An 11,679-nucleotide genomic window follows, 5' to 3' on the forward strand; every position below is an offset into this window, starting at 1 on the left:
CCTCTCTCCTAGAAAGCACCTTAAATATTACACTCAAAAGGTATGATTTTAAAGCCGGGCGCCGGTGGCTCACGCCTGTAATCCTAACTACTCAGGATGCTGAGATCTAAGGATCGAGGGTCAAAGCCAGCCCTGGCAGGAAAGTCCATGAGACTCTTATCTCCAATAAACCACTCAAAAACCGGAAGTGGCCCTGTCGCTCAAGCAGTAGAGTAGAGCGCTCGCCTTGAGCTGAAGAGCGCGCAGGGACAGCGCCCAAGCCCAGAGTTCAAGCCCCACGACCAACCAAAAAAAAAAAAAAAAAAGGTATGATTTTAGCATGTTGCCAAAGCAAATTGCTGAGAAAGAAGTGACATTCTAAACAGTTCCTATTTTATTGCTTTGAAAAATAAAACGACGAATTAGAAAATGGCTAAATTGTTTTACAATTGGAACAAAGTTGACTTTTAGTTTTTTAACAAACATCTATTAATTGTACATAATGACATGTAGGGTGATATTTCAACATATTCATGACACTTGACAAAGGAATGAAATCTTGACAGTTGAACACCTTGCATATAAGGGATCCCACCATACAAAGAAAGCCATACTGCTTATACATACAACTAAAAGTTGCATGAAAATCACAGAATGCCTCTCAGAAGGGATCATGTAATTTCCAATGCAGCTAAGTTAACTGGTGCTGGAACTGTTGAACTGAACATCTTTATGTAAGCTAATAAAGCTTGATCCTTGATCTAGGGCTCTAACGCCAACAAGAATGCAAGATATACAATGAGTCCCACGAACATGTATAGTAGATACAATGTGAAACTTGGTGGCCAAGAAGACAAAGCTATGGGCTTATGGGAGTCATGATGAGGACATACTGTTGATGCACTTAAAGACTGCAAATGCAACTGACCTCTAGGAAACAAAATAGGAATGGAGGAAAAAGGAAGAGGCCTGAAAAACTCGCATCCCTCACGTTGCAGTTTTGGAACAGAGCCACTTTCTCCACAGCACTGATTAGTCAAAACGATCTACTGTGGCCTGTAAAATCCTAGCTACTCAGGAGGCCGAGATCTAATTCTAAGCCAGCCCAGGGAGAAAAGCAAAAAGTCAGACGGGGATCCTTGGTACAAGTGGTAGAGCACAGGCCTTGAGGGAAAAAGTCAAGGGAGCTAGAGGCCTGAGTTCAAGTTCCGGGGTACCAACCAGCACACACATACACCAACAGGACCTACCTATTGTGCCTCGTTCCCACCCTGCTGCCTTAAAATGGGCTTCTAGAAGCTATCTTTCAGTTCATGAATCACGCCCATGGTGGCGAAGGGAATGACAGACAACACAGGAGCAGGAAGACCCATCTTTTATTTCTCCCCAGTGGCAAAGTGGGGAGGGGAGGGGAAAGGTACTGGGCGTGCTGTGGGGTGGTTGGGTCTCAGGCCAAAGGGCATCTTGGCTGATGGGATTCATCAGACGCCCTGTCCCGAGGGGGAGATGGTTTCTTGCAAAACTAGGTGAAGGAGGTGGTTCTGCTCGGCACTCAGCAGTGGCCACATCTCCACCTGCAGCGACTTGACGGCTTCCGTGTCCTTCTCATGGGTGGCCATGACCAAGGACTGCAGCAGCAAGAACAGCTCCTCGGGAAGCTGGCAGCTGCTGCCGTCCTGACAGTGGCTGTCGAAGGCCTCCCAGGAGTACCTCTCCAGGGTCTGGGCGTGCTCGGGCAGCAGCTTGGCGGGTGGCGGCTGCAGGAGCAGCAGCAGCAGTACGCGGGACACCTCGCACCGGGCCAGCACGTCCGAGAAGGCGCCCAGCGTGGCGGGGGAGGGCGCGGCCGAGCCCGAGTTCGCGGGGAGCGGCGCAGAGGGCGCACCGGGTCCCGGCTGCTGGGGCGGCGACGGCGGGGGCGGCGGCAGGGGGTGGCTGCCATGGTCGCGCGCCAGGCGCTGCATGCGCGTGAAGACCGCCAGGGCACCGGTGTAGTCTCGCGCCAGCAGCTGGCACGAGGCAGCGTCGCCAAGCGCCTGCAGCGCGGCCAGGGGCAGCTGGGGCAGGTGCAGCTGGGCGGCGCGCTGGAAGTGGCCGGCGGCGGCGGCCGGCTGGCCCAGGTCGCGCAGGGCGGCGGCCAGTTCCAGGCACAGGGCGGCGGCGGCGGCCGGCTGGCCCAGCTCCAGGTGCAGGCGCACAGCGGCGCTCAGGGCGCTAGCGGCCGCCTGCAGAGCTTCGCCGTAGGCGGCGGGGCAGACCAGGCGCTGCCGGGCGTCGCACTCCTGGCGCAGGAAGAGGCGCGCGGCCTCGGTCAGGGCCAGCGCCTCCCCGGGCCCGTGGAACAGCGCCTGCTGGCAGCGCGCCACGGCCAGCTGGCACCAGGCCGCGTAGGGCAGGCACTCCTGGGCGCGCAGCTCCCGGCCCAGCTGTCCGAACTGCTCGCCGGCCTCGGCCACGTTCGGCTTCCGCAGGAAACGCTTTTTCAGCTTGTTCGACACCAGCCGGTACCGAGCCAGGAAGTCCCCGGCCTCGGACCCTGGGCTTACGCCGCCGCCGCCGCCGCCGCCGCCGCCGCCTAGGCCCAGGCCCAGGCCGAGGCCCAAGCCTGACGAAGAGGCCGCCATGTCGACCGCTCGCCTTTTCCGGGTGAGCGCGCTGACGCAGCGGGCCAGCCGCGACGTGCCGTGCGCCCCCGCGGGGGGCGCGGTAGGCCGCCCGCGCTCCCGCCCCGCCGTTGCCTGGCAACCAGCAGGCCGCCCGGGAGGAGGCTGGGAGCTCAAGCCGCTCGCAGTCACAGCTGGGGAGGGGGTTGCCCTGGCACCGCCGCTGGCGCTCCGCAAATCCGGACCTGGGCCTGGCCGCCGGCTCGCCCTGGGGGCACGAATGACAGCGGGTGGGACGTGGACCCACACCGGCGTGGTCCTCTACGCAAACCCGGCTGGGGCCCTGGGCCGTCCTGACCTGCACACCGGGCCTCGTGGCAGCCCAAGCCACCCCTCCAGCCCCTCCCCAATCGCCTTCAGACGTGGGGCCTGCGGGGCCCTTGTCGTGGCTCCCAGCATGCCATCGTCCCGGCAACCTCACCTGGCCTGACTCGGGGGCTGTCTGAAAGCCGAGTGTACCCTGGAGGGCTCCTGTCCCAGCCGCCGCCTGGAAGGGACGCCGGGCACGACAGTGACCCGGTGCCAACTGCCTGCACGCGGGCCTGCCGGCGGCGGGTAATGACCTCACCAGTCCGCCCGAGCCCGTCCGGAAGTGCCGTCGCGCGCAGGTGCCGTCGCGCGCAGGTGCCGTCGCGCGCAGGTGCCGTCGCGCGCAGGTGCCGTCGCTCGCTCGCCGGGAGCCGGCGTCTCCCCTCAGGCGGCGATTCTCGTGCTTCCACCCGACCTGGATCATGCTGGGAAAGGGCAAGGGCCTCCAGCTTGCTGGACAGGTGCTCTGCCTCTGCACTCGGGCCTCCAGCCTCGTTTGGCATTGGTTATTTTAGCCGTTGGCTCTTGTTGCGTGCCCGGGCAGGCAGGCCTGCGCTGGGATCCCCTTACTTGAGCTTTCGGGTGTATGCCACTGTATCCGACCGTTGGTGGAGATGGAGACGCACAAACTTTTTGTTTCGTTTGTTTGGTTTGCGTGCTGATCTGGAGCTTGAACTCGGCCTGGCCACTGTCCCTGAGCCCTTTTACTCAAGGCTAACGTTCTTCCACTTGAGCCACAGCTCTACTTCTGGCTTTTTGGTGGCTAATTGGAGTCTCAAAGGTTTTCTTTTTCTTTTTCTTTTTTTTTTTTTTTTTTTGCCAGTCCTGGGCACTGTCCCTTAGCTTCTTTTGTTCACGGCTAGCACTCTACCACTTGAGCCACCGAGCCGCTTCTGGCATTTTCTGTGTGTCTGGTACTGAGAAATCAAACCCAGAGCTTTGTGCAGGCTAGGCAGCACCCTACCACTTAGCACATTCCCAGGCCTCTCACAAACTTTTTAACATTTTGTGTGCCAGACCTGGGACTTGGACTCAGGACCTGGACGCTGTCCTTTAGCTTTTGCACTCAAGGTTAGCGCTCTACCACTTGAGCCACAATGCCACTTCTGGCTTTTGGGTGATTCATTGGCAATAACAGCCTCATGGATTTCCTTCTGGGCTGGCTTTGAACCTGGACCTTCACGTCTCAGACTCCTGAGTAGCTAGGATTACAAGCCTGAGCCTGGCACTAGGCTTTGTCTATGACTTTTCATAATTTAAATATGATGTTTCTCAGCACAAACCTTTACAGGTTTAGGGGTCTTTGGTTATACAAGTTAGTATGTCCATTTTCCTCCCTCTGGGGAGTTCTAAGCCATTATTTCTTTGAGATTCCTTTGTCTGGTCTCTCCTTTTAAGGCTTCATGATGTATAGACTTTTGGTTGTTAGTGTCCCAGAAATTCTATATGCTTTCTCCATATTCCACTTTTTGTTACTCTAAGTGGAGGAAGGGGACTGGGGGAGGGTCAGCCAGACTCAGTGTCATTGAGCATGTTCACAGTGCCCTGCAACATTCACCACCATCTGCTTCCAAGGCATTTTCTCTACCCAAAAAGGACCCCAATATGCACAACCTGCCAAGGAATGAGAAACCTTTTCTCTACTGGCGGTCTTTAGGTATTTATCACATCACTCACTGGGCTATACACAATAATAAATGCAGACAGAAGACTGCAGATGGGTAGCCTAGGAGAAATATATATGTCTGTCCCAGCATCTTCCCAACTCCCCGAATGATGACATACTTTGGGTCTTGGTCCATCCCATGAAAGACGGACAGGGTCTGAGGAAAAGTAAGTGTGGCCACTAGCCCGGTCCCCAGCCTCCCCTAGCCAGGGAGACAATTAGATGCAGTGGGGAGTCAAGTCAAGCAGGAAAACTCGTTTATTAACACACAACAAGCACTTTTTAAAGCAGAAAAGACCGGGTGGCATGGGAAGGGAAGGAACCAATCACTGTAAAGGTTGCACCCTATCATGCACCTAAGCTTCCATGGGCTGGTTAGGCACTGAACGTAAAGCAAATCGAGCTCTGCCAACTCAACTCCCTCTCAGCGCCATCTTTGCTGCCCACGTGCCCCATAGACATAGTCGCTGTCTATGCCCACCCCCACCTCCAACTACACCTTCCTCACATTTGGCAGCCTCAAATCTGTTTTTTGACTGCACAGGACAAGCTGTTCTGGACATTTTTTATAGATGGATATGGTAAGCATATGTTACTTTTTGTTTGCCTGCTTTCACTTAGCATCATGAATTCCTTATGGTTCATCCAGGTTGCAGTATGAAGCACTCTACTGCATGTACAGACCACATTTTGTATATCCACTCAGAAAGTCATGGGAAACTGAGTGAATGATACCTTTTGGATATTTTAACAGTGTGCTCAGGAGCACACCCTGCTGAGCAGGGAGCCTTTTGTGTGATGAAATATTTTCAATTATGACATAAAACCACAAAACACCTAGGAACAAAATTATCAAAAGAAGTGTAATACTTATGCAATGGAAAGTATATAATGTTTGTTAGTAAAATGGAGGAGAATGGAAAAGAAATAGGACAGACTCAATCATCAACAGTTGACTGTTTATTGCCAGTGAGGGGTACAGACCTTCCCATGGGTTTGGAGGTTGTGCGAGGGACTGTATTTGGGGGTGGGCTTACATAGGGCTTAACAAGGAAGCAAAGGAGTAAAAAACAGGCTGTAATGACTGGGAGATAAGGGTGGGTACTTTCAGTTAGGTCCAGAATGGAATGTTCCACCTGGTTTGAGGGGCTATTGTCCCCTGGGGAGCAAAAGTGGTGTACTTGCCCAGGCCTAGATTTTAACTTGCCTTCAGACAGGCATGTGGTCAAGCCTGTTCGTGTGCACCTGTTGTCTTGCTTGACCTGGGGGAATAAGGTGGGAGTCAGTCCTTCAATCTTGCTCAGGAAAGTTAAAGATCTAAATAAATAAATAGGATTTCCATCCTCCTGGACTTAAAACTCAGTATTTATTAGAGGCAATATTCTTCATATCGATTTACAGAGTCAACAAATCCTTTATCAATTTCACAAAGTGTTTTGCAGAAGTTTATAAACTAACCCTAAAATATATCAAGAAAAGAAAAAAACAGACCAAACAGTTTTTCATAAATAAGCAAAATGTAGGAGTATTATTTTCCCTAAAACATTTTATTAGCCTATATTTATTGTACAAATAATTGGTTTTATATGGCATTCCCAAACATGCCTTGCTATTTACTTTAGCATAGTTGGTACCAAAATACCTAAGAAGAACAAAGATTTATGTTGCTTCAGTCCATTGTTACTTGTCCCCATATACTTGAGCAGAACATCATCTTGATGATGTTAGTCTGTCCTCCATTTGGGGCTTCACAGGCCCTCAGCATGTATCTCTGCATCAGCAGAACACCCTCCACCCAGACCTAAACTCCACCCTACCTATGCACTGTTTTCAGTGACCAGCTGTGCACCAGAGTGCCTCCTGCCTCTAGCCCTGAATATAAGGATATCCCTGGGAAAGAGATAGGCATTATTTTTCTCTCTCTCTCCCATGGAGGAGAAGGCCTTGTCAGACTTGGCTGGCAATAAACTCCTTTTCCTGTGAGTGACTGTGTCTATGTGGTCTTCTGGGATGGGTGCTTTCAGATGGGAGTTTGGGGCCTAGGAACATTTTTACTTCATAGCAGAAATCAAGTATAGAGTTTGAGAAAGGGACAGAGGACCAGGAAAACTTTCAAAGGAATGCTTGCCATGACTTACTTCCTCCAGCTATTCCCCATCTCCTACAGTTTCCAGAGCCTTCCAAAATACTGCTAATTCAACACATGAGGTGGTGGGGAACATTTCACATTCAAACGATAGTACATGACTATAATGGTCTTTATTCCTATTCACTCCTCCAGGTCCCTTTCTTATCTCCCCTCTCAGCTTCCCTCTTCCACATGTATAATAGTCTTCCTTTTACTTTCATTGCTCCATTCCACCAAAATTCACATAAAAAAGAAAATGTGCAACACTTACCTTTGTGAGACTAGCTTATTTTCCTTTACAGGACGATCTTCAGTTCCATCTATTTTCCTGCAAGCAGTATAATTTTATTATTCTTTATGGGTGAATAAAATTCTATTGTAAATACATGCCACATAATCTGTATTCATTTGCTGATGGTTAACCTAGGCTGAGTCCATAACTTGGCTTTGTAAAAACTGCATCAATAAACATAGGTAGGTATCTGCAGTAAACTGACTTTGAATTCTTGGGATAAGTTAGAGGGTTTTTTTTTTTTACCTGGCCATACAGAAATTTCAGTGACACTCAAACCAGAAATAGAAAAGTCAGGGGCTGGGAAGGTGGCTCAGTGGTAGAGCGTTTGCCTTGCATGCATGAGGCCCTGGGTTTGATTCCTTAGCCACATAAGCAAAAAGAAAAAAAAGCCAGAAGTGGCGCTGTGGCTCAAGTGGTAGAGCGCTAGCCTTGAGCTGAAGAGCTGAGGGGCAGCACCCAGGCTGAGTTCAGGCCCACGACCGGAACCCCCCCAAAAAAATGTCAATCCTAAAATTCACATTGCAGCACAAAAGACACTAAAAGGCCAAAGTAATCTTGAGAAAAATAGAAATGCTAGATGTATTACTGCACCACATTTTATACCATAGAATTATAGCAACAAAACCAACATGGAACTGGCACAAAAACACAAATGTAGATGAACAGAATAGATTAGGGGAACCAGAAATGAGCCTACATAGCTGCAGCCATGTGGTTCTTGACAATGGTAACAAAAAACATACATTTGAAAAAACACAACCTCTTTAACAAGTGGTTCTAGGAAAATTGAATGTCCACATGTATGAGATTGAAATCAAAACTGTATCTTTCACTTTGTACAAAATCAATTCAAAATTAATAAAAGACCTTAATGTAAGAAAAGGCACTTCTATGAAGGAATTTGATATATGTACCTACATTAACAAATCAGTGAGATCTCAAATAGCTAATCCTGCACCTTAAGATAATAGAAAAGCATAAATTATGAAGCCATATAAAAATGAATGGAATAAAACGCAATAAAGATCATCACTGAAATTAGAGAACTGGAAAGCATGGCTGAGGGTGTACATCAGTGGTAGAGTACATATCTAGCATGTGTGAGGCCCTTAGTTTGATCCTCAACACAACAAAAGAAAACAACAAAACAAAACTAATCAGAGATAAAAATCCATCTGCTGAGTGCTAGTAGTGCATGCATGCCTGTCTAGCTGTGTGGGAAGCTAAGATTCAGAGGGTAGCCAGGCCTTTTCAGGCAGAAATTTCTAAGACTCCATCTCAACAGAAGGAACATGATATGATGATATGGGTATGTCATCCCAGCCGTGAAAGGAAGCCTAAAATAGGTAGATTTTGGTATAGACATAGGTCTGGGCAGAAAGCAAGATTCTATCTGAAATAAAATTAGCACAAGAAAGAAAGGTTTGAGGCATAGTTCAGCAGTACAATGTTTAACACAAGGCCATGAGAAACCCAGTACTACAATAAAATGGAAAAGAAAAGGAATGGAAAACCAAAAAAATTGTTTATTCTTTGAAAAGATAAGAAAGACTAATAAACTCTTAGCCAAACTAAACAAAAGAAAGAAATTGAAATTAGAGATTTAAAGGAGGATGTTATAACAAGTACCAATGAAATTCAGAAGATCACTAGAAAATATTCTTTTGAATTATATACTCCAATAAATTAGAAAAATTAGGGGTTAAGGTAGTACAGCATATAAATAGAATCAAGGACAAAAATCACACAATAGTTACAGAAGAGGTCTCTAACAAAATAATATCCCTTCATGATAAATACCCCTCAAGGAACTAGGAATAGAAGTGTCGTGCCTCAGCATATATATATGACAAATCTATAGACAAAACTATGCTGATTAAGGAAAAAGTAAAAACACTTCCTCTAAAATCATGAACAAGTGTATCCACCCCTATTCAAAGTAGTGCTTGAATTCTTAAAGCAATGGAGCAAGAGAAAAAAATAAAAGGGATACAATAGAACTCACATTATCCCAATTTTCACATGATATGACACTACATATAAAAGATCCTAATGTGTACAGTATCTTTACAACAAATATATATATATATATATATATATATATATATATATATATATATATATATATATATATATATATATATATATATATATAAAGACCCTAAAGATTTTACCAGAATGGGCTGGGAAGGTGGCTCAGTGGTGGAGCGTTTGCCTTGCATGTATGAGGCCCTGGGTTCGATTCCTCAGCATCACATAAGCAAAAAGAAAAAAGCCGGAAGTGGCGCTGTGGCTCAAGTGGTAAAGCGCTAGCCTTGAGCTGAAGAGCTGAGGGACAGCGCCCAGACCCAGAGTTCAGGTCCCACTACTGGACCCCCCCCCCAAAAAAAAGATTTTACCAGAAGTCTGTGAGATCTGATAACTACTCAGCAAAGTAAGAGGATACAAATCAACATACAAAATGTAGTATATTTTCTTGGCTTCAATAACAAACTCATGGGAAAAAGTTAAGAAAACAATTTTATTTACAATAGAATAACTAAATAATTCGATTTTCACATGAATTTAGATCATTACTTCATAGCATAAACAAAAATTAATTCAGTACCAAAAACTTAAATGTAACATAAAAATGATTTAACCTTTGAAAGAAAACAAGGGAAAGTTTTTATAAAGTGAAGCTCAGTAATGCAGTTTAAAATTCCATGAGAATATGCACACAAAAGGAAAAATAGGTAACTTGGTTTTAAATATTAAAATTGAAACTACAAACTTGTCCAAAGCACATTCAAATCATATATCGGATCTTAGTCTAGCATTTAGAATATTCAGAAGAATTCTTGCAATTCAATAACAAAAAATATGCAATTAAATATCAGTAAAGTACTTGCATACATATTTCTCCAAATTAGATATACAAATGATCAACACCACGTGAAAGAATATTTCATTAGCCATTAGGGAAATACAAAACCAATATATACACAATGGAATTCTATGCCTCCATCAGAAAGAATGACATTGTCCCATTTGTTAGGAAATGGAAAGGCTTGGAAAAAATTATATTAAGGGAAGTAAGCCAAGCCCAAAGAAACATAGGTCCCATGGTTTCCCTCATTTGCAATAGTTAGTATATGTATGAGTCAAGCAGAAAAGGTCAGATAAGGTGATGTTAGGAAAATGAACCCTAAGATATGTATTTAAATGTTTTTTTTCTTTCATGCATTTGTTTCTAATGCATTTATATGATTATTTCTTTGTTGCTTTGTATGTCCCTCCCCCACAGTATAACCCCTGCTTTCACTGTATTTGATGTCGGTATAATTTGTGGAGGGGAAGGGGAAAAACAAGTCGTTTAAATAAGGATACAGGTGGACCCGTTGCAACAATGAGAAGTACAAGTTGTCATGTCGAAAACGAACTTTACAACTTTGGTGGGGGGTAGGGGGAGGATTGGGTGGGGGAAGAGGCTTGGAAGGGATGGAAAGGGGAAACAAAGGAGGAGGCTACAATGCTTGATAAGAAATGTACTCATTATCTTGCCCATGTAATTGTAACCACTCTGTACAGTTTTTTCACAATAAAAAAATTTAAAAAAAGGAAATACAAAACCAAATCATCATGAGATAATATTTTATAATCATGAGATAATGATTGTAAATCAAAAGATAAAAAAGAAGTTTTGTGAGATTCTGAAGAAATTGCAATCCTCATACTCTGCTGCTGAGAATGCAACACGGTGCAATTATTGTGGAAAAGCAGTTTCGAGATTTCCCATAAGATAAACTTTGAATTGCCCTATGGCATAGTAATTCCACTCGTATGCATCTACCCAAAATAACTGAAAACACAGGTCCACTCAAAAACATGTACGTAGACATTCATAATAGCTTTATTCACAGTAACTAAACAAAGGTAACAATCCACAGGTCAATGAACTGATGAAGGAATAAGCAAAATGTGGTCTAGCCATATAATGGTAAATCATTCAGCTGTGAAACAACTTAAGCTCCGATTCGCGCTACAACATGAGTGACCCCTGGAAACGTACATGTAAGAATCTAGACAGAAAAGGCCACATACCGGATGATTCCATTTGCATGCTATGTCTAGGACAGATAAACCCATGGAGAAAGAAAGCAAGTTAAAGTTGCCTAGTGCTGGGTAGTAACAAAGATGGACTGCAAACAGACAAGGGAAATGTCATTTAAGTGATGGAAATGTCTAGAGTTGCATTGCTGCGAGGGTTGCCCCGCTTGATGAATGTACTAAAAGCCCTTGTGATGTACACTAAAAACAAGCCAACTTTATAGACTGCAAATTATGTCTCAAGGAAAATATGAAGTCCCAGGAATGGAAAAATCTCCTCCCTTTGATAATTTATTAGGGACCACCATCCAGAGCTCATTGGGCTATTATTTGATGCTGTCATGGCCATGGTAATGGCAGCAGTGATGTAGGAGTGGTGGTTTTCCATCATGGTACATCACAGTACAGAGTAGGCATTCACTGAAAGTCTGAAGTAAGTAAAGTATGATAGATAGAGAATAGAAGAGTAAACTAAAAGTACAACTAACAAAGCAGTCACCAGGTCCTGCCAATCAGTCCTAAACTCATCCTCTAGGTTAGTTCAGCAGAG

General features: G+C 45.8%; 1 protein-coding gene across 1 annotated transcript; it reads right to left on the minus strand.

Moving 5' to 3' along the window:
- Nucleotides 1-1,337: 1,337 nt before the first annotated feature.
- LOC138839943 (40-kDa huntingtin-associated protein) lies at nucleotides 1,338-3,212 on the minus strand. Its single transcript, XM_070039426.1, has 2 exons — nucleotides 3,064-3,212; nucleotides 1,338-2,850 (listed from the first exon to the last, which is right to left on the minus strand). The coding sequence occupies exon 2, from the start codon at nucleotides 2,601-2,603 to the stop codon at nucleotides 1,461-1,463; it is 1,143 nt and encodes a 380-aa protein (XP_069895527.1). The 5' UTR covers nucleotides 2,604-2,850; nucleotides 3,064-3,212; the 3' UTR covers nucleotides 1,338-1,460.
- Nucleotides 3,213-11,679: the final 8,467 nt, after the last annotated feature.

This window comes from Dipodomys merriami, unplaced genomic scaffold, assembly GCF_024711535.1.
Source record: "Dipodomys merriami isolate MVZ:Mamm:240054 unplaced genomic scaffold, mDipMer1.0.p SCAF_3, whole genome shotgun sequence".
Lineage (NCBI taxonomy): Eukaryota > Metazoa > Chordata > Mammalia > Rodentia > Heteromyidae > Dipodomys > Dipodomys merriami.